Source organism: Eschscholzia californica, unplaced genomic scaffold, assembly GCF_041429995.1.
Source record: "Eschscholzia californica isolate CP2 unplaced genomic scaffold, dmEscCali1.0.p SCAF_1, whole genome shotgun sequence".
Lineage (NCBI taxonomy): Eukaryota > Viridiplantae > Streptophyta > Magnoliopsida > Ranunculales > Papaveraceae > Eschscholzia > Eschscholzia californica.
In genome coordinates, this window is record NW_028238198.1 from 37,781,672 (window position 1) to 37,801,560 (window position 19,889).

Consider the following 19,889-nt stretch of genomic DNA (forward strand, 5'->3'; position numbering starts at 1 on the left):
GAACAATTTCCGGTACACAAGACAATTCCCAGTACAAAAATGTGCAGTACATACCAAAAAAATGGCCAGTACACATAATAATTCCCGGTACACAAGAAAATTCCTTGTACAAATCAATGAAAAACTACCAAAAATGAAGAAATTTGTTGAGATTGAGATAAGAAATAAATCTGGAAAAAAGAACGAAATTTGTTGAGATTGGAGAGAGAAATTTAAAAAGATCTGAGAGAGAAATATGTGTGGGAGAAAATAAAAAAGAAATAAGAAATAAATCTGGAAAAAAAAACGAAAATGTCAAGTTGGTAAATTTTGTAATGGCAATTCTGTAAATTCGTGGAAAGTACAAGGTTTGATGTCAGGTGCGTCAGACTATTTTTCAAAAAATTTAACATTTCCCGGGATTTTTTTGGTGACAATTTTGTAAATTTATGGAAAGTACACAATCTGATGGGAGGCGTGTCAGATTATTTTTCAGAAATTTTCGAGTTTCCGGAGAATTTTTCGATGACCGTTTCGTAAATTTCGAAAAGAAGAAGGGTGTTCGGAAATTCCCCCCCCCTAGCCTGACTTGTTGGACCTGCCCCTCATTCTTTATCTACAGTGGGCCTGTTACATATTGTTGGGCTGGTTTTGGGCCTTTTGCCCAATCCCTCTTTATAAACACCTGTGTTTTAAGTGTTATCTTTTTCTTTCCAAAATTTAGAAATAATCACTAATAGTTCTTTACAACTGATTTTTAGGCAAGAAAAAAAATCTCTAATGACATAAACATTCCTTAATTCATTATTGATGCGTCATGTATAGAGAGGTCAACAAGTGATTGTGAGGAAAGTCGGATGCTTATAGATTTTTTTTGAGGGATTGGGCAAAAGGATATGGGTGGTGGGGTAGCGGGCCAGGTAGCGGGTAAGCTCATTACTTGAAAAAATTCACTTTTTCATCTCCTTTTATAAAGTCTCCAAACACTATTCTTAATTCTAAAGAGACTTTTAGGGATTAAAACTAGACATTATTTTTTGTAGAAATTTAATCTCACATTAATAACTATTGAAAAATTTTCATGGGATATAATATAAACTTATCCCTCTCCTTGCTCCTTCAAAGCCAAACACTACTTCAGTAACCTACCAGGAATTCTCTTGGATCATTGCAAAACAATGCATTGGTTTGTATGGTTGCCCTTAAATATATTATTTACAATCTTAACTAGGCCTAGCAACATGGAATATTGGGTTTCATCAACCTAAAAAGTTGATGTGATTTGGTTGCTTATCATTGGGAGACGTTAAGTGGGTGCGGGCATGGGTTGGTGCGCGGATAGAGGTTTTAACCCATGTCAGTCCACCAAAACTTGGCGGGTTGGGCGGGTTATACCCGAGACGGGCACGGGCGTCCATGGTCCTCGTTAGGCTCGGGTGCCCGTGGACGGGTGCGGGCTCATATGCGAAATTCCCACCCTTACACCCATGTGCCTATGGGGCTGTGCATGAGCGGACTGTGTGGTGCAAACAATGTAAAGAACTCTATCACTCCTTAATAACCAAATACGAGAGAATAAGTAGTTAAAAGCCTTTACATTGTTTTTTTTTCATCAAAACCATACATTCATTATCAGTAAACATCACAAATTACATGGTAGAATTGTTATTCCTTTCCTCTAAAAACTTCATGAGAGTTACATACCTTTAAATGTAAAGTGCCTCATGAAGGGAAAATAATCGACTAGACACAGACACATAGATCCTATAGATCGAGAATAAAAACCCTAAAGGTCGACAAATAGATCCTATAGATCGAGAATAAAAGACCCTAAAAGTCGACAAAAAGAAAATTACAACAATAATTGAGAAGTAGATATATGAAGATACTTCTATTAATGCCAATCCGATGAAGAGAGTACTTTGTCCATTTCCATCGTTGTCGTTCTTGTTCGAATCAGATCTGAAGCCCATCGTCTCCTTCTTTGATTTCACTTCTTGTTCACCCCATTGTCGAGTGTGTTGAAATCATCCCCATCAACCGTTTGAATAGGGGATTCCTCTAAAAGAACAAATCACTAAAGAAATTTATCAAGATCTAGGAACCGAATAAAAACTGAAAAAAGAACCATAAAGTTGATTAGGGTTTCCTATGTTCATCTTCGTGAATGGTATATGATACCCATCTCTCTCAATCAAAGGAAGGGGAAATACAAATTTAAACCTAAACCATAAAACTTAAAAAGAAACTACATCTCATTCAAATCTGAAAGGGATTCTGACGAAGGGAGGAGTCCTTCGCCGGAAAGACAAAACCAAAAACTGAGATCGCTCCAAAAAAAAGCCTTTACATTGTTAATACTAAAAGGACTATAGTTAGGTAAAGTTTTAGCTAGCTCCCCCTCCAATCTTCATATGTTCTTTAACACAATATTTAGAGCACGATATCTTATTTATATGGAAACAATTTTATGTAATTATGTTAACTCCATTTTGAAATTAAAATTTTCGACAATACCAACTCAATAGTATGCCACTCGAGTTGTTTCGACGAGCGTATCCCACTCAAATAAGTAGAAAATACTCCCAACTCAAGGGGGTTGATTCAAACAATAACCACATGAATGGATATTGACCTTCTGGATATCAAATTAAGCAGGAAGACCATGTTGGATTATGACATCTTCTACTGTTCTATCCGAAATCTCAGATATCTTATATCTAACACAGACTATCACCCCTTTGGTGCAGCGATTGGACACCCCTCTTAAGGCCATGAGGTCGTGGAATCGAGTCTTGGTGGAAGCAGTTTGTCATCAAGATTTATCTCATGTAATTTATGTAATATATATAGTAAATGATATAATAATTTGTCGGATTTTAGCCTTCTTTCATGTTGTCAGGCTTTAGACCTCTTTCATTATGGTTGAAATTAGGCGGTTATCGTGCTCATCACATCTTCATGATGTATCAATGCCTTGTGACGACTGACGTAGATCGTAGTCGATTTCTCAAAAAAAAAAAACAATAGGCTACTAGGACCTACATGCAAGAACTTATGATGAACTAGTAAAGTTAGAATTACCTTAATTCACTTTTTCCTCGAACTAATTTGACAGTCTCTTTTCCGAAGATCTAGAGCTCCAATTTTTAGTTCCTCTTCATAAGATACCCGAGCAATCGGTTTGATCTTCCACTCTTTAAGTTAGCTAGAACTGAATCCAGACTCTTCTCGATCCTTTTTTTATTAATGGTGAAGATAAAAAAAAACTCTTTCTATTGACTAATTAGCTTGTTGGGAATTTCTGCTTCTTTTCCACTTCTGCCAATGTCGTTAAGAGAGGTAGATTAGAAACCTATCCACCCTATTTCTGATTCAACCAAGTCTTTTTATGGACTTCTCAAATTAGGATCATAATCAAATTAGGATTCCTAAAAGAATGAAATCAGAATTTAACTAGATAGTAGATAATATCTATCAGAACTCTTTCTTTAAAGGGAGCCCCTCTTATCGAGGATTGAAACAATCCCACTATATTGGATTGGTATGGCTCATCAAGAAAGTCTCGACTGGTTGACCCCTTCGTGGGTCGGGCATTTAGCTGGGTCACTGGGCATCCTTTAGCGGGATCTAATCTGTGTACATGTTCCATCTACTCTAGTCATATCTTCTGAATGATTCGGCTCCATATATGTATCACTTATTGTAGGATTCAGTCGTCGCTAATTGTGGATCATTTGAATACGACACGTATTAGCTAAATATTACGATCTTTAAAAGTTCTTTGGTAAAGGGAACGATCTCTAGTGTATTGCAATACAATTAGTAAAGGAACATTTGTCCTTTTAACAAATAAACATTTTTCTCCAAAAATTAAATAAATCATCATTTATTCACTTTATACTGACAATATTGAAAATACTTTGATATTTAAAATAATCCACAAAAAGATAAAATGTTTTAATAGTCAAGATCTCTTTCTCTATCTAAAACACAGAACAAACGATGAAATAAAATTTGATAGAAAAAATTCGGACAAAGTAATCAAAATATGCCTAAATATAGTCAAAATTTCGACCACTATGGTTGAAATATGAATATTGGTCGAATTTTTAAGCATATTTCAACTACTATGGTCGAAATATGTTTAATATTTTGACCACAATGGTCGAAATTCTGGCGACAAAGAAAATAAAGTAACCATGATAGCCAAAATATTTACTTTTGAGAGAAATCTTCACCAACATTTCAAACTAATACGATATGTAGATCAAAGGAAGAACGTGCAAATAAAAGAAAATTTGGATACTTGTATTATATTAATCATAGTTTTTATCCAAATAAAAATTAATTTATTTGATTGAAATCTCTAAAAATAATGTCTATTTTGACCATGTCCCTCTACCACTTATCGGGGTCCCTATACTGAACACCATGACCGACCTAACGTTGATGAAAACAAGGGACATCCGTTTAGATGAAATCATGAAACTGTGAGATAAGCAACCATTTTCTCTTCGGACTTTCTTGGTTAGTATTTCTTCAAGTCCCTCGTATAAACCCAATTTTGCAGATGAATTAGGGTTTTCTCACAAACCCTTCCAAGTTTCACCAACCCCTCATCAAGATAAGATATCACACACAGAAGGAATCAATTTCAGTTCTATTACAAAACTTCGACGCTTCAATTTCATAGTAATCGAATCGTAAGTTGCAGAAAATTCCTATCTTTAATTCACATCTTTTAGGATTGGGATCAGTTCTTTTGATCAATATTTAGGGTTTAAATTACTAGGGTTCATCAGAAATCAATATTGATTATCAGGCTTTCTCTTATGGTCTATATTTGTAACTTGATTTCAACCATCAATTTGTTTGAATTTTGATCTATCATCATCATCACCAAGTAAACATGACAAATCCTTTTAGTTTAACTGATACATCTAGTAATTCAAAGCACAATTATCAACAAAATAGGAACAGAAAACTACCCATTTCGCCAAATTCCTTAAAGGTTCAACCTTGTTCTAGATCTCAGACTGCTGCGATCGATGTTTTGATCTTAATTGTTGTAATTGGTGCTTGTGGGTTTCTGATATATCCTTATGTTATGTTTATCTGTCATGGGATTATTGAAATTGTTGGGATTACTAGTTCAATTGTGAAAGATGAAATTTTTCGAGCACCATTAGTTTATGCATCTCTAGCACTTAGTTTGTTCTTTGCAATATTGGCTGCTTGGGTAATAACTAAATGCACCAGTAGGAAATGTGGGAATCCGAATTGTCCCGGCCTTCGTCAAGAAGCAGAATTCGATATCCAAATCAAAACTGAAGATTGTATTAAGCATTCTAATCCTTCTTTAGGGAAAGATGGATGAGGGAAGGGTAGTCTTTTTGAATTGTCTATTGGTCACCAAAGAGAATTGGAGGCTGAGCTTAAGAAGATAGCGCCACCAAATGGGAGAGCCGTGGTTATGTTTCGAGGGAGATGCGGGTGTTCTATTGGTAGAATGGAAGTTCCTGGCCCGAAGAAGGTTCGCAAGATCAAGAAATAAGCTGAATATGATCAGTAGGTGATAGGGAGTAAGTTTTTCATCTCTTAGTTTCAAACTTAGGAACAAAAATAGTAATATGCTCCTTTTAAATATGCTGTACTTAAATAAATGAATGACAATATAAACTTGTAATATTACCATTACATGAAATAGAAACAATGTTAATTTCGTAATTGTTTTTATATCTGTTGCTGGTTTCAGCTTTGAAATCTCGATTAAATTTTCCATAGTGGACAGAATTAGTTCTTCTTTTCGTGTTCTCTTGGTTAATATAATGCTTATTGTGTTAAAATCACTTCATTTACGGTTAGAAACTGTAAGATACGTACTAGATCTTCTACTTTTTAGGTTCTTCACTGCATTTTATGATTAGTTTATGTAAGATAAGTTTTAGTATATCTTAATCGGGATGTTTCTAACGTCTCTGGAGGAATGAAAGGGTATTACAAGCAGAAAGAACAGCGTTATCTTGTAGGGTATAAACAGTATTGTTTCTGTACTTGCAGATATTTTGGTAGAGATAAATTATTTTCGATTTTAGATTACTGCAGATGACACGCCTGAAACTTGAGTTGCAATCAACTCTTGAATCAGAATTCAATATGTAGATAATCATGAGATCTAAAGTTAAATCCCATGATTATTGTCAGATGAACCATTTACCACTGCTTGCTAGAAAAATGAAGTAATTATAAACGCTATCATGTTCTAGTAATTGAGCCAATTTTTCTTGTTCATGTCAATTCGTCATTTCTGTTGCTTCCTATGTTTGTATTTCTTGCGCCATCTTTGGGCATTTTGTTTAGCAAAGATTGCTGAATGGAGGTCGTGTGAATATGGGTTTATATCATCGGCGTCATTCTCAGTTTTGCTTAATGGAATCCCCACCAGACCCTTTCAAAATTCAAGAGGAATAAGGCAAGGGGATCCTCTCTCCCCACTCTTTTTTCTTGTGGAGGCCGAAACCATTAGTCATTGTATGCGTCAGGCAAAAGAAAAACATAGGATACTTGTTTTCAAGTCAAAAGAAAATGGCATCCTAGTAAACCATCTACAGTTTGGGAACGATTCTTCTTCGTGGATGATGATTCAGATCTCGGACCAGCTTAGAAAGCTTGAGAATTGAAGCTCAAGAAAAATATTTACATTCAATGCTAAAAAAAGCAGAAAATTCACTTTCAGAGTACAAATCAGAATCAACTAATCAAAGTGGGTCGCTATCAGAATTAACAGAAACAAAAGATGGTAGAAAAGATGAGAGGTGAAGTGATGCAGGGAGATTTTCATGAGATATTCAAAGTATCTTGGATATCTTAAAATCTAGTTATTTTAGTAGCATAATATTTTTTTTCGTAGTGAATTATTATTTTTAGCAGTTTTATATTTTTAGGAAACTTTTTAGGTTTTAGATTCTAGTATTTTATTTATTTAGAAGCTTTTATTAATTAGAATTTGATTAGGATAAGGGAAATAGTATTTTATTTATTAGAAACTTTTATTTGTGTTTATTTAGAATAAGGAAACCATAAGTCTATATAAAGGGGGTCTAGGAGTTGTTTTATTCAGTCAAGTTTATCAATAAAGTTTGGTATTTTAGTAGTAAATCTTATTAATTTCGGTTCCATAAGTCTGTAGACGAAGATCTAAGACTTTTTCTGAGTTTCATAAGTTTTAGACGGAGTTCTAATTCTTTTTACGGATTTTTCCGCTGCGTCATGAAGAGTGAAGAAACTCATGAAGATAACACAAGTTTTCTTGTACTTCGATTAATTAGGAGGCCAGTTGTTGAAGTGAACATAGATGGGCAATTGAGGGATTTGGGAGTTGTTAAGAATATTGATTTGAACTGTAAGGATAAGTATGAAACAGATACAGATTCATAGGATATATGTAGTTTTGGGATCTGGGGATGTCAGTATTGGAAGAGAGATTAAGATATTGTCGTATATTTTATAGATATAAATTGAATATGAACTGCATTTAAGATTTCTTAGTAAGAAATAATTTTCTCTTGGTTAAATAAATTGCAAAAACTAGAGCAACATATATGAGGCTCTCATTTTAGGATTGTTTTTGGCCAAGGAAATGTACTATAACAGATTACTGCCCCCCATCCTACCCCCTCACACATCAAACAAAACCATCACTAAAGTACTTCGAGTTCACAGAATATTCAACTCCTAAATCAAACCTAAACGTAGTGTGTAAATTGTCCCTTTTACAATATGTGGTTAGTTTGTTTTACTTACCGAAATTTTATTTAATCCTGATCTAATCCGAACAAATCTTGACATCTAACAGGGTGCACATCAGATGTTGATCTTTGCCATACATGTTGTTGGAAGCATAATAAAACTTTTGCAACTAATATTTTATCGTAATTTTTCTTGATTATTTTGAAATTTCCCCACCACCCCTCGAGACTTATGATGAAAACGTTATACCGTCCTTTTATTTGTTCTTATTTAGACCGTTAATCATTAATGGACAGTTCAAATATAGAGGTGGTACAACAATTCCATCACAAATTAGGTGGAGTAGAGCATTTTACAAAAATCAAAGACATTTAATGAAGTATTGATAAATTAAGCTTTCAAAAAGCACACAATCACGAGTCACCTCAAATGTCAAAATTTGTCCCTCACTGTTACAAAGCAAAAGAAGAGCATTTTTTTTTTGGTTAGCAAAGGAGCTTTGAAGGTATTTAATTGGGGAAATGAAGATTGTCCATGAACATAAAGATAAGGGCCGAAATAGAAAGCAAGAAACATAAAAGAAGAAAATAGGAATAGAGAAAAAAAGACAAAACAACACTATTGGAATGTTTTTGTTTGATTGTTTAGTCAATGCAAAGAAAACTCAGAAACGGGTCATCACGACCTTTCTTCTTCCTTAGGAAGCCACGCGGGAAACTGGTCGTACTTTAACGAGCCAATCTAGAAATAACGTTTCACATTTCATAAGTCTATCTCTGTTAAAACGGAAGGATATCCATATTATACACAATATTATATAATATTAGTAGTATCTCTTTTAAATTAGAGAAATTCTAAATTTATTCATTAACTTAGGTGGTGTTTGTTTTTTAATATTTTCAGATCTGAAATCTGAATTGGAATCCAATTCAGATTTCAGATGTTTGTTTTTGGATTTAAGAAAATCTGAAAAATTTGCTGAATTGGATAATTGTCTGAATTGTCTGAAAAAGAGTCCTATTATTTCAGACTTCAAAACAAGTCTGAAATAAAATGCCAACTTCTGAAATGAGTGAAATGACTCTTGTGCCCCTGTATTAGAAAAAAAATTCTCCCAGATTTCTACCACCACCAACGGACAGCACCACTGCCACCACCAACAGAACACCACCACTGCCACCACCAACTAGAACACCACCACTGCCACCACCACCAACAGGACACCACCGCCACCAACAACAACAGGAATCCACCACCACCACCACCACCCACCAACACCCAACACCACAAACAGGGTCTCACCACACAAATCAGGATTTCCTGTACTGTTGTTTCCTGCTGTGCCTTCTCGAGCATATAAAAGTCCGATGATGAAAATCTTTGAAATCTTCTATCCGATGATGAAAATCAAAGAAGAACTCAATTAAACAACATAAAAAAAAACCCTAGAATCATCAAGCGTGAACAACTGCAAATCAAACATACCCATATAAAGATGACAAAAAAATCACTATGAGATAAATAGACATACTCTAACAGAAGAGTTGATCTTGGCATCTGCAGAATTCCAAACCCTAGTTCTTTCTTCATAGCTAGGAAATCATAGCTAGGCAATATATCTTCTTTAAGCTCTTTCTTCAAACCAATATCAGAATTAGGTTTTTCTTCTTGAGGGTTCAAAAGTTCGAGGAAAACGTCGTTCTGGGGTGAACCGGATAGATCCATGATCTGTTTATCCATGAACTGAGAAGTATTCATGTGAGAAATTAGGGCTTCTTCTTCTTCTTCACTAATTTTCTAGGTTTAGATTAGGGGGGAGATGGCATTAATAATAGATATTAACAGAGTGGATGAGTGAGAAAGTTGAGAGCTTTAATAGGAATCTTCAATGGGGAGGGACTCTGGATTTGGGCTGCCGTTGGAGAGATAGGGAGCAGTAAAGAGAGAGAGAAGGTGAAATAGAAAGGAATTAGGGTTAGGTTTAAGTCTAGGGGTTGTTTGGCAAAAACATATAATAAGGGTATATATGTCAAAAATGCTATTCAGACCTAATTATTCAGATTTAGAAAACAAACATACTAACTTACAAAATATTCAGCCCAATTCAGATTCAGCCAATTCAGTTAAGTCAATTCAGATTCAACCAATTCAGATTCAGACATTAAAAAAAAAACAAACAGCACCTTAGAGCATCTCCAATGCAAAACTCAAAAAAATCTCTATTCATCCTATGTGTCAAGTTCCTTTTGAAATTCTCACTCCTATGTGGCGTTAATAGAGATCTTCACTCCTCTTGAGATATCTTTATTCCACCCTCGACACGTCATCTTAGAGATCCAAATAGAGTGTTGCATTGGAGAGGATTTTTAAGAAAAAACTCTAAAAATCCTAGGTGGCACTCGGAGTTTCTGAGATTGAGTGTTGCATTGGAGATGCTCTAAACAAACTCTTCTCAGTCATTTAAAATAAAGATAGTTTAAATTCTGTAAACTAGGCAAACAACAAGATTACGTTTGTAAATTTCTTTTGAGGTCACGACTTTGGTGCATCTTAGCAAGTCCCCCAACATCTATGATATTGGGTAGACAAATATTGAATGTCGCGTTCCCTACCATCACTTATTTTCACGTCTTCAGGAATCACCGACAGACTGTCGGTGTTGGCGGCCCTTCAATAAAATTCTATTATTCTTTCTCCCTCTTCTCCCACCACACTACCAAAGTTTCTCTCTACTTCTCTTTCCTCTCTTTCTCTGTTCCAACGAAGTCTTCTTTGACGAAACTTAAAGAGAGAAAGAGGGAAAGATAGGAAAAAATAAAAAGAAAGAGACTAATTGTGGCGGTGGTTCTGATGGTGCGAGGAAAGAAAAAAAATTCTTTTTATTAAGGGCTCGTTGGCGTAAGTGGACGCCAACCCTTCTCGTGAATGAAGAGAAGAAGAGTTGGTGGACACATCCAAGATTTTTCCAACAAAAATTTTTGAATGGGTCACAAATTTTTGTAGGAACACTTTTAAAAGCCGCGGCTTTGTTTTGGACATCCAGCCAGCGTTTATGAGCCCGTTCTTTAGCCCGTTCTTTAGCCCAACCCGAAACTATAGAACCGTTAACGTCTCTTTTGGTTTAACGTGTCTCTTCTCTCTCCTGCCTGGGTTAGGCATTAACCTAACACCCAGACGTCGATCCCTTTCCATCAGAGAAAGCTACTTCCTCGCCCTCTCTCTCTCTTCTAGGGTTTCGTTAATGAAATTACAACATCTTTTCCAATAAATAACGAAACTCTACTTCTCTTATTAATCTCCAATTTCTTTCGATTGATGGATTTTTCTGGTTTCAAATCGGTCGATATCTTGGAGATTTACAGGCGATATTGCGGTAAGTAATCAAACTCTCACTTTCTCACTCTATTCGTAAACTGATCGTTCCTTGTTATCGTTTCTAAGCTCCTGAAACTTTATATATCATAAAAGAGGAACCTTTATTGGTTTAATGTTGTTAATGAGATACTTGCTACTAGCTAAAAGCAATTAGACCTCTAAAATTTGATTAGGTTTCGAGTAATATGTATTATAACATAGTTATGGATAAAGTCCTTAGATAAATAATTCTAGGAACAGGTAAATTTTCTAAAACCCATCATAATCTTTATCCGCGTATTAAGATATGGGTTTTCAATTCTGCACTAATGGGTATTATTTGCAAAAGAAATTGATTTCATATAGTGAGGGACAGTGGTGAGGATTGCCACTGAACATTGGCCGATAATCTTAATTTGAACTGTTTATGTTTATGAAAGATTAGTTTCTATATTATTTGTATGAATCGTCATAAAGATTTATCTTCATTGAGTTTGCTTCACTTACATAGACTGTCTACGGAATCTTTCCAATCATTTCTTTTTAGAGATTACAAAAAAAAAGGTCTTTTATATGTTTAAATTTCTTAAACTTCTACTGCTTGAAGATTCCATTAACATTATATAACTTTTGATAAGTTATGGATGATGAAATTAGTTGTTACTGATTATTAGGTCTCTGTGGTATCTTATTCAATCATACAAACTCCGTAACTGGATGTTGAGTTTAATTCTCAATTTTTCTATGCACTTCTAAGTTCTAATGATAGTTAATTCGATGCTCCTGATATTTCAATGTAGACATTAGGTCACAAAGTGAACATGTTGGCTCAAGGGCGACACTACCTGAACTCCTAAAGTTGGTGGAGTTAAGGGGGCAAGCTAGGTATGCACCTCCATTGTCTATTTATTTACTTATTGGTAGTTGGACTTAGTAGAATTTCTTTTTTCAATTATTTGTTATTTGTTTTCCTGTTGGTGGCTCCAAGTGTAAGTTGAAATAATTTTATGTAGACAATTTTCTAATTATGTATGTAATCTGATCGTTTAAAGGACTTGCATAAGTAAAGGGGTTTAAATTTTAGCTATTTTAGGAACCTTACATTGAAGTAACTTAGTTGATTTTCTTTACTGTTTCCCAAGCCCCTGACACCGGTATGGGGGTTAACATTGAAACAGTCGAAGTCATTGAAGCACACACTCTTAGAACCTCCTCCCTCAGCCAAACCTTTGAAACTTTTCATAATTTTGAACTTGTCTGCACCTGTTGCCAAGAAAATCGTAACTGATTGAAATTATAAGCCTGCCCAAACATATGTTCTCTACATTTCATTGTGACGAAGTAGGTTAACGAAAAATCAATTGGAATGAGCTTTCTTATGGTAACTTTATTATATTTCTCTTACAAAAGAAAAACTTCATTATATTTCGCTTTAGCATTAACACGGTTCTGTTAGTATGACTTTTTTACAGTTCTATTCCTCTTAATTAAATCAAACCGATCAAAAATAATAAGTTATGTCCTTTTTACAGGAGTCTGATTTTTTATGACCTTTCCAAGCTCATGTCGCATTTGAACTTGATGGTGAGCTTTCCTGTCCTTTGAGTTGTATGATTTCATCAACTTGCAACTCTGAGACAACTTTGTCTAAATTATCGTTTATAGGATGCTATTAAATCACAAGTGGAGGTCATTCCTTCACGTGATTAGTCTGTCTGTAATTGTGATATTTGCACTATTTTTATTAAGTACATCTGATTGTTGAAATTTGTAGGTAGATTCTCACCAATTTACATGCTTTTACGATTTTGTGTTCTTTATGTGTCGTGAAAATGGACAAAAGAATATCAGTAAGTTATCTACTTGATATTTTGTTTAGTTATTTGTTGATAATTTTGCATCAGTGGGATGCTAGAGCTGTGCTCATGTTAATTTTTTTTTTGCTCGGGTACTTTTTCAGCTGTAAGCATGGCGATTGCCGCCTGGAAATTAGTTTTGGAAGGCAGGTTTCGGTTGCTTAATCAGTGGTGTGATTTTGTAGAGGTATAAGCTGTTTTAATATGCAGCAATGTTTTTACATAGTTGATATAATTTCCTTCAAAAAAACAAATAGTTTACGCCTTTTAGGTATGTAGTTGGTCTCGGTCTCGGTCCGGTTGAAGGCCGAGACCGAGACGGACCGAGAAACTCGGCCGAGACAACATGTATAGCTAATAAGTACTAAGTAATAAGCTTAATTACCTGACTCTTCATTACCTCATAATGACTTTAAACATAAAACTACTTCAATCATTTATAATAAATAAAATCTTATCATAATAAAAATACTGTATTTTAATCTAATAGAATTTTCGAAGTTTGTACAAGGCAAAAGACCTAAAATATCTATATAATAGTATTGCTACTTATCTTGGATTGATTGGGAATATAATAAGTAGTTAAGAAGGTAATAAATAATAGGCCAAAAAAAGTTCCAAAAAATTAAAAGATGTTGTCTCGTTCTTGTTCTACCTCGGCCGAGACACCCGAGATTCTCGGCCAAACCCTAACTCGGTGTCTCGGCTGAGTCTCGTCTAGGGAGAGGGACGAGACCGAGTCGAGACCCGAGATTCTCGGCCGAGACTGCCGAGACCAACTACATAGCTTTTAGGCAACAATGCATATGCCTCGAGGCGTCACCTCGCCTTGTGAGAACGAACCGCCTTGAAGCGTAAGAATGTATTTTAAAAATTATATATAATATTTTGGTGTTGCCTCTTTTTTTTTGTTGTTGTTGCAAAGTGTTGCCTCTTAAATGATGACAACTTTCTCAATCTTTTTACGTAGCTAAATTATTTTGTACTTGCTATTATTCCGTATCTGTGAAGTGGTATGTTCAATTAAGCTTGATATATCATATATGGCTACAACCCTTCAACTTTTTCTTTGATTTGTTATATCCGACTTCAAGGTGACTAATAATCTAATATATTATGTTGCATACAGAAACATCAGAAACACAATATTTCTGAAGATACGTGGCAACAAGTTTTGGCCTTCAGTCGGTGCGTACATGAAGATTTTGGAGGGTATGATCCTAAAGGTATTATTTCCACGTATCTTCATTCCATTCTTGTATTGAGAGTTGGACAACGTTCATTTCAACCACTATGTAGTTGGAGTCTGCTAGAAAGTATCCCCACCCAGAGGCGAATATCTTCTTCCTTTTTGTATATGATATTGCTTAGGTAAAATTTTGGTTGAGTGATCTTGGGTCACTTGGCTGGCACGAAGCTCGGGCATAATGCAAACAGGCTCGAGTTCCAAGCACAATTTAAACCATGAAAAATATTTATCAATTTTGTATATGGTGATTGTACTGATAATTCAAGACTGTTACTTTTTCCATGTAAAAAAATGAAGCCTATTGTCTGTTTAATTTTCAAGCTGTCTGATGTACCCGAAAATCATAATTACCTAGAACATGGCTTTTCTTTTGCATTAGCTTCTAATTTATACACCTACAAAATGAAATTCTGACAAGATTTCTTTTGTTACTTCTTATTTATAGATGACGTAGTTTCCCTCAATTCTGTATACTTCATGCTATGTTGGCTCATATTTCTATCTTCTAGAATGCGTTAAAATAAATCTAAATGTTGTTGGTACAAGATGATCGAGAAATGAGTTGCCATGGAAGTTGATTAGTTTGTGTATGATTAACAAAGTTGTGAACCACTTAAGTTGATAGTCTGAACTTTTGACTAAGACCTTGCTTCAAATTGCTAGTAACTATCAAGTACTAACTGATGACTGTGTGACTGTCGCAAAAAAGAGTATACAGAGTCCACAAAATAGAGTTGTGGAGACGTTAAATGCTTGTTAAAATAGAATTTATATTTTTGAAAAATACCGAATAATTGATTGAATTAAAGAGAGAAACACCGAATACAGAGATAGCGAGGCTCCTTAAAAGGCAGAACCGGCAGAGCAGACCTTAGTCTGCGTAAAGAGAAAAACTGCGTTAAATATAGAAAACTAGAGCAGGTATATCTAATCTTATACCAGATAAAAGTATAACTAATTTGAGTTTCATATTTCAGGTGCCTGGCCAGTTCTTATTGACGAGTTTGCGGATCACATGTATAGGTATGACATGATAACGTCAATCACGAACTCAAGATACTGTTCACACGATAAATGCCTCGGAAAAAATATGATACCGTTTCACTTGTCGAAACATTCTTAGTTTAAACTGTGTGTCATTGAACTGGGAAATCTTGTTCCATATCTGAAGGTGAGATGTAGTAACCTGATATTAGTGTTCCTCAGTAGAATGAGAATCTTCTAATCCGAATATCAGCTGAATCCTATCTTTGCTATGAGAACTAGAGCTTTCTGAGATTGAGGGCGAAACCTTTCATACATGATCAGATCCCAAAGACATACATGCATATAATACTAACTTGTTTTATTATAGAATCCATAAAATCCTGTAGATTGTTCCCCTTTTATGCGTCGTTAAACTTGTTTCGCAACATGCTCCTTGTAAGACAATGCAGACTAATCATATTAAATCTGTGCAGCACCCGAAATTTCGGTTGCAGAACTGCGGATCCTGAACCCCAAGCACGCACAGCTGGTGATGCTTTTCCTGGTACATACTTGAGACTTGACTATATGTTCTCAGATCCACTTTGCCGTAAATGATTTCGGCGGTGTTTCTTTTTATGTCTGAATGTTGACTTGTTTGTTCTGACTTATAGTATCTGAGTGGTTTGAGTCTGACTTCTTTTGGTCTGGACAACACAACCCTTTCAGGTTTATATCAGACAACGGGTTATTCGTTCAGCCTTACATTTTATGGGACTCAAAATGGACCCAAAAGCAGCCTGAGTTGCCATTTGAATGTGCGAGCTGCACGACTCAGAAAAAAAAAATCTGATACGACTCAATACAAAGTCAGATATCAGATCTGAATTTGCAAAACAGAAGCACCTAACTTTCTAACAAGTTCTGTTACTTTTCTTTTAAAGGATTGAAAGTATTTTCTGGTTCAAAGAGGAAGTTGCGGATGTACTGTGATAAACACGAAGTATCATCAACCAACTCATCTTCAGTTGACTCCATGGATTCAGAATGTACATCAAGTTTCAAGAGAAGTAAAGAAACTTCCGTCGGCGAGTCCATTGACATGGTTAAGAACGCTGGTATTTCATGTTTTTCCTCAGCATGTGCAGTGGAAGGCAGTCTTTCAAAGGATTTTGCTGGTCTTCTCTCAGCCGGATCCCGCTTGCCGTTCGATCAGAAAACCGGTGTTTCTTATACGTAGACTAGACGCTTACAGCTCCAACGAGAAAGGCTTGAAAACACGTGCCCATTGGAGGGCTTAAAAAGAAGGCGATTTTGATGTGGTGGTGTTGTGTTTGTGTTGTCTCTACCCAGCCATTTTCTGGGTATGTATAAGGATCTTGATATATGGACTTATATTTGGTACTTGATGGTCTATGTTCTTATTTCATTAATCTAATAGTCAGATTTAATAGAAGTAATATACATGTTCTCCTTTTCTTTTCTTTTGATTTCTGTTTTAGACACTAACACTTCTATGTGGTGGTACCAAAGCATCATCAAAAGCTTTATATAGAAGATGGTTTCATCAGAATAGGTGCAAGAACTACCACCCCACTTGAGCCACAACAAAGCTTTTCGAAGTGCCGATGCAGTTACCGTGCTTCGTTGCAGGCTTTAACAAAAAAAATAATTCATTCAAGGCAAACAATGTTATGTTCAAGATGAAACATTAGTTCGTTCAAGACAAACAAAATTGAAGAGTAGCCACAAATATATTTAAGACAAATGAAAACAAAGAGTAGTTTGTTCGTTAGAAGTAGAACTAGAAAGAGAAAATCTCCGTCTTTGGATTGAAGATGGTTAAAGACGAAGTACTTGGGGACTTATAGCAGAGATTCCCATGTCATTTTCAAATTTCTTATTTCTTTTTACCCAATTTCCGCCCCATTAGCTTCTTTCGCCATTATCACATAGCAATGGTTTTCTCGCCATTACCAATCTTTTTCTGACCTAATTTGCCATCTCCGTTACGAATTCAATTTTTATTTGTTTATTTATTTTTGAATTGGTAGTCTAATCTACACCTAAACACACACTTAGGCCATTTTAAGCTAAAATAATACTCCTTCCGTCCCAAATTAAGAGTCCGTTATTCCTTTTTGGGACGGAGGGAGTAATTATAATGGATATTTAGTCCAAATTGACCCATTTCTATAGAAAAAATAGATATCTATCATTTCTATTTAATCATAATACCCATTATAACCTTTTATATAAGAAAAAATCCACTTTTGAAAACCAATCTTCAAAATTCTCTTTCATTTTTTTTTTTCTCAGATTTTTTCGATTGATTTCAAACTTACTATCTGTTTCGCAATATACACGTTATTTAGTATCAATTATGTATATTTCTACAACAAAACACATTTAGTATAGTTAAAGTATGTCTAGATGTCAAAGTTACAGTGTTTTTTGTTTATTGATTCTTGTTTTGTCTCATAAATAACATGTTATTTATTGTTAAAGTTTCATACTATATTTCATTTTTTTATATGTATCATGCATAACACATTATATATCAACAATGTTTCTTCCAAAAGAGAAAAGGACTAAAATCCTATTTTCTGGGGAGGTTGAACCGTAATCCCTTTTTGAATTTTATTTTGGGCCTAAAACCCGTGGACCCTTTTTTTCACCCTAGAAAAAACACCGATTATGTCTTCTTCATTAAAAAAACTACCAGCTTTCTTCACTATTAGTTTCACCATTAAATCTTTAGTAATTTCATTGAAAAGGGAGAAAAAAACTAAACAAAAATTTTTAGCCATTAATATCTTCATATTAATATCTTTGTCGAGAGAAAGAAAAAGATTAGAAGAAGATTCTAGAGATAAGGGAGAGAGAGTCGCGCTAGAGGGAGAAAGAAATGAGCACAGTACTTTGAGTCTGAGATAGATACTTTGAGTCATGAGATAGAGAAGGAAGAAAAAGAATGAGTACCTTCGGAGTTAAATAAATTAAATATCACTTCTACGACTACTTATCAAAAATGGGAGATTTGGCCCCTAATTTTTGTTAAAAGGGCCCTTCTTTTAAAAGCGCCCCCAAAATCTCCCATTTTGGTTAGATGGACCCTTCCAGAAAAAGGCACTCTACCTTCTCTTGTTTGACCTAACGCTACCGTTAGGTCAAAATTATCAAACCAAGAAAAAGTCCCTTAACCGATCAAAAGCCCCACCCCTTTTTCATCTTCCTCATAACCTCTGTTTCATCTTCTTCTTCAGTTTATCTTCTCTCTCTCTCTCTGTAAAATCTATCACCTCTATTACAACCGCCATTTTCATCTTCATTTCTCCCTCATTTTCTCTCAGTTTCTCTCTCGTTCTCTCTCTTGTTCTCTCTTTCTTTCTCCGTCTTATCATCTTTATCTCTTCTTCTTTCATCTTTCTCATAATCCTAGGTTTAGTTTTTTTCGATTTTTTAAACTACATTGTCTGAATACTTGAATCTACTGGTTAGCAACACAAGGAAGAAGATTTGCAAACCTTATTTGGAAGCATTTCGTCTGAAAGCGGGTGAAGAAAATCAAGAGAGGAAGAAAATCCCCAAGTGAGCTTTCCGGTCGCACCAGACCGAAAAGCTACTGGTGGCAAATACGGTGGGCTCGAGCCTCGAGCCGTAAATGTTGCATAATTCGACCTGAACCCACCGAAAATTAGGCAAGTAGCACCAGTAGCTGCTGGACCAATTTTCGGTGGGCTCAGGTTGTATTATGTAACATTTTACAGTGGGCTCAGGCCGACTCATGCAACGTTTTACGGTGGGCTCGATCCGTAAATATTGCATAATTCGGCATGAGCCCACCGAAAATTGGGCTAATAGCTCGGTTTCATCATCTTCTCCTTTAGTTTATCTTCTCTCACTCTCTCTGTAAAATTTATACACCTCTATCACTACCGTCATTTTCATCTTCATCTCTCCCTCATTCTCTCTCGTTCTCTCCCTCTTTTTATGTTCATCTCTTTTTCTTTCATCTTCCTCAAACCCTAGGTTTAATTTTTTGAAAGTTTGGTTATCACCAAAGTGAAAGAAGAGGAATATTTAGGGATTTGAGTTTTTGAGAGATTTAGGGTTGAGATATATAGATTGCTAATGTCGATGATATACACCCTTAAAGTGGGGTTTTTCAAACCATTGCATAGGGGACCCTTTAACCAAACAAGGACAATGATCATTTACCAAGTCAATGAATTCAAGGGGAGGCCTTTTAACAAAAATGAGAGAGCCGAATAAAACTTTCCATAAAAAATAAAGACAGACCACTTGCAACTTATTGTTTTTCTGAAGAAGATGCATTTCCTAGTAAAAGCAGGTCCAACCCCAGCCGGCTGAGGCTGAACATTCAAATTTTCGGCCTCAGTCGGGGGTCCAACCTCAGTAGGCCCTTACTTTAGGGTCGACTGAAGTCCCCAACATGACCGTTGGGGGCATCTCAATGGTCATGTTGGTGATTACACCGGATCGTTGGATGTGGCCAACGACCCCAAATCTGATTGTTGGATCGCATCCAACGGTCTTTTCTATTAAGAAAAAAAAATACCACCCTAATTTAAAAAAAGATTAGTTACTTTTTTTAAAGATGATTACTACTCAAACATTAATGATTACAATGCATTAATAAAATCCAACTTTTACATTAAATAATCAAATGATCGAAATTACATTTCTAATCATCCAACTACCAAAATCTA

General features: G+C 35.3%; 1 protein-coding gene and 1 pseudogene across 1 annotated transcript; both read left to right on the plus strand.

Annotated features, from left to right (window-relative positions):
* The first annotated feature begins 4,891 nt into the window (after positions 1 to 4,891).
* LOC147566589 (uncharacterized protein At5g19025-like) lies at positions 4,892 to 5,619 on the plus strand (annotated as a pseudogene).
* Positions 5,620 to 10,826: 5,207 nt separating this feature from the next.
* AAR3 (defective in cullin neddylation protein (DUF298)) lies at positions 10,827 to 16,616 on the plus strand. The gene is made up of 9 exons (XM_086653078.1): positions 10,827 to 11,104; positions 11,886 to 11,970; positions 12,618 to 12,669; positions 12,860 to 12,935; positions 13,046 to 13,128; positions 14,071 to 14,167; positions 15,168 to 15,213; positions 15,651 to 15,721; positions 16,101 to 16,616. The coding sequence occupies exons 1-9, from the start codon at positions 11,047 to 11,049 to the stop codon at positions 16,394 to 16,396; spliced, it is 864 nt and encodes a 287-aa protein (XP_086509204.1). The 5' UTR covers positions 10,827 to 11,046; the 3' UTR covers positions 16,397 to 16,616.
* The last annotated feature ends 3,273 nt before the right edge of the window (positions 16,617 to 19,889 follow it).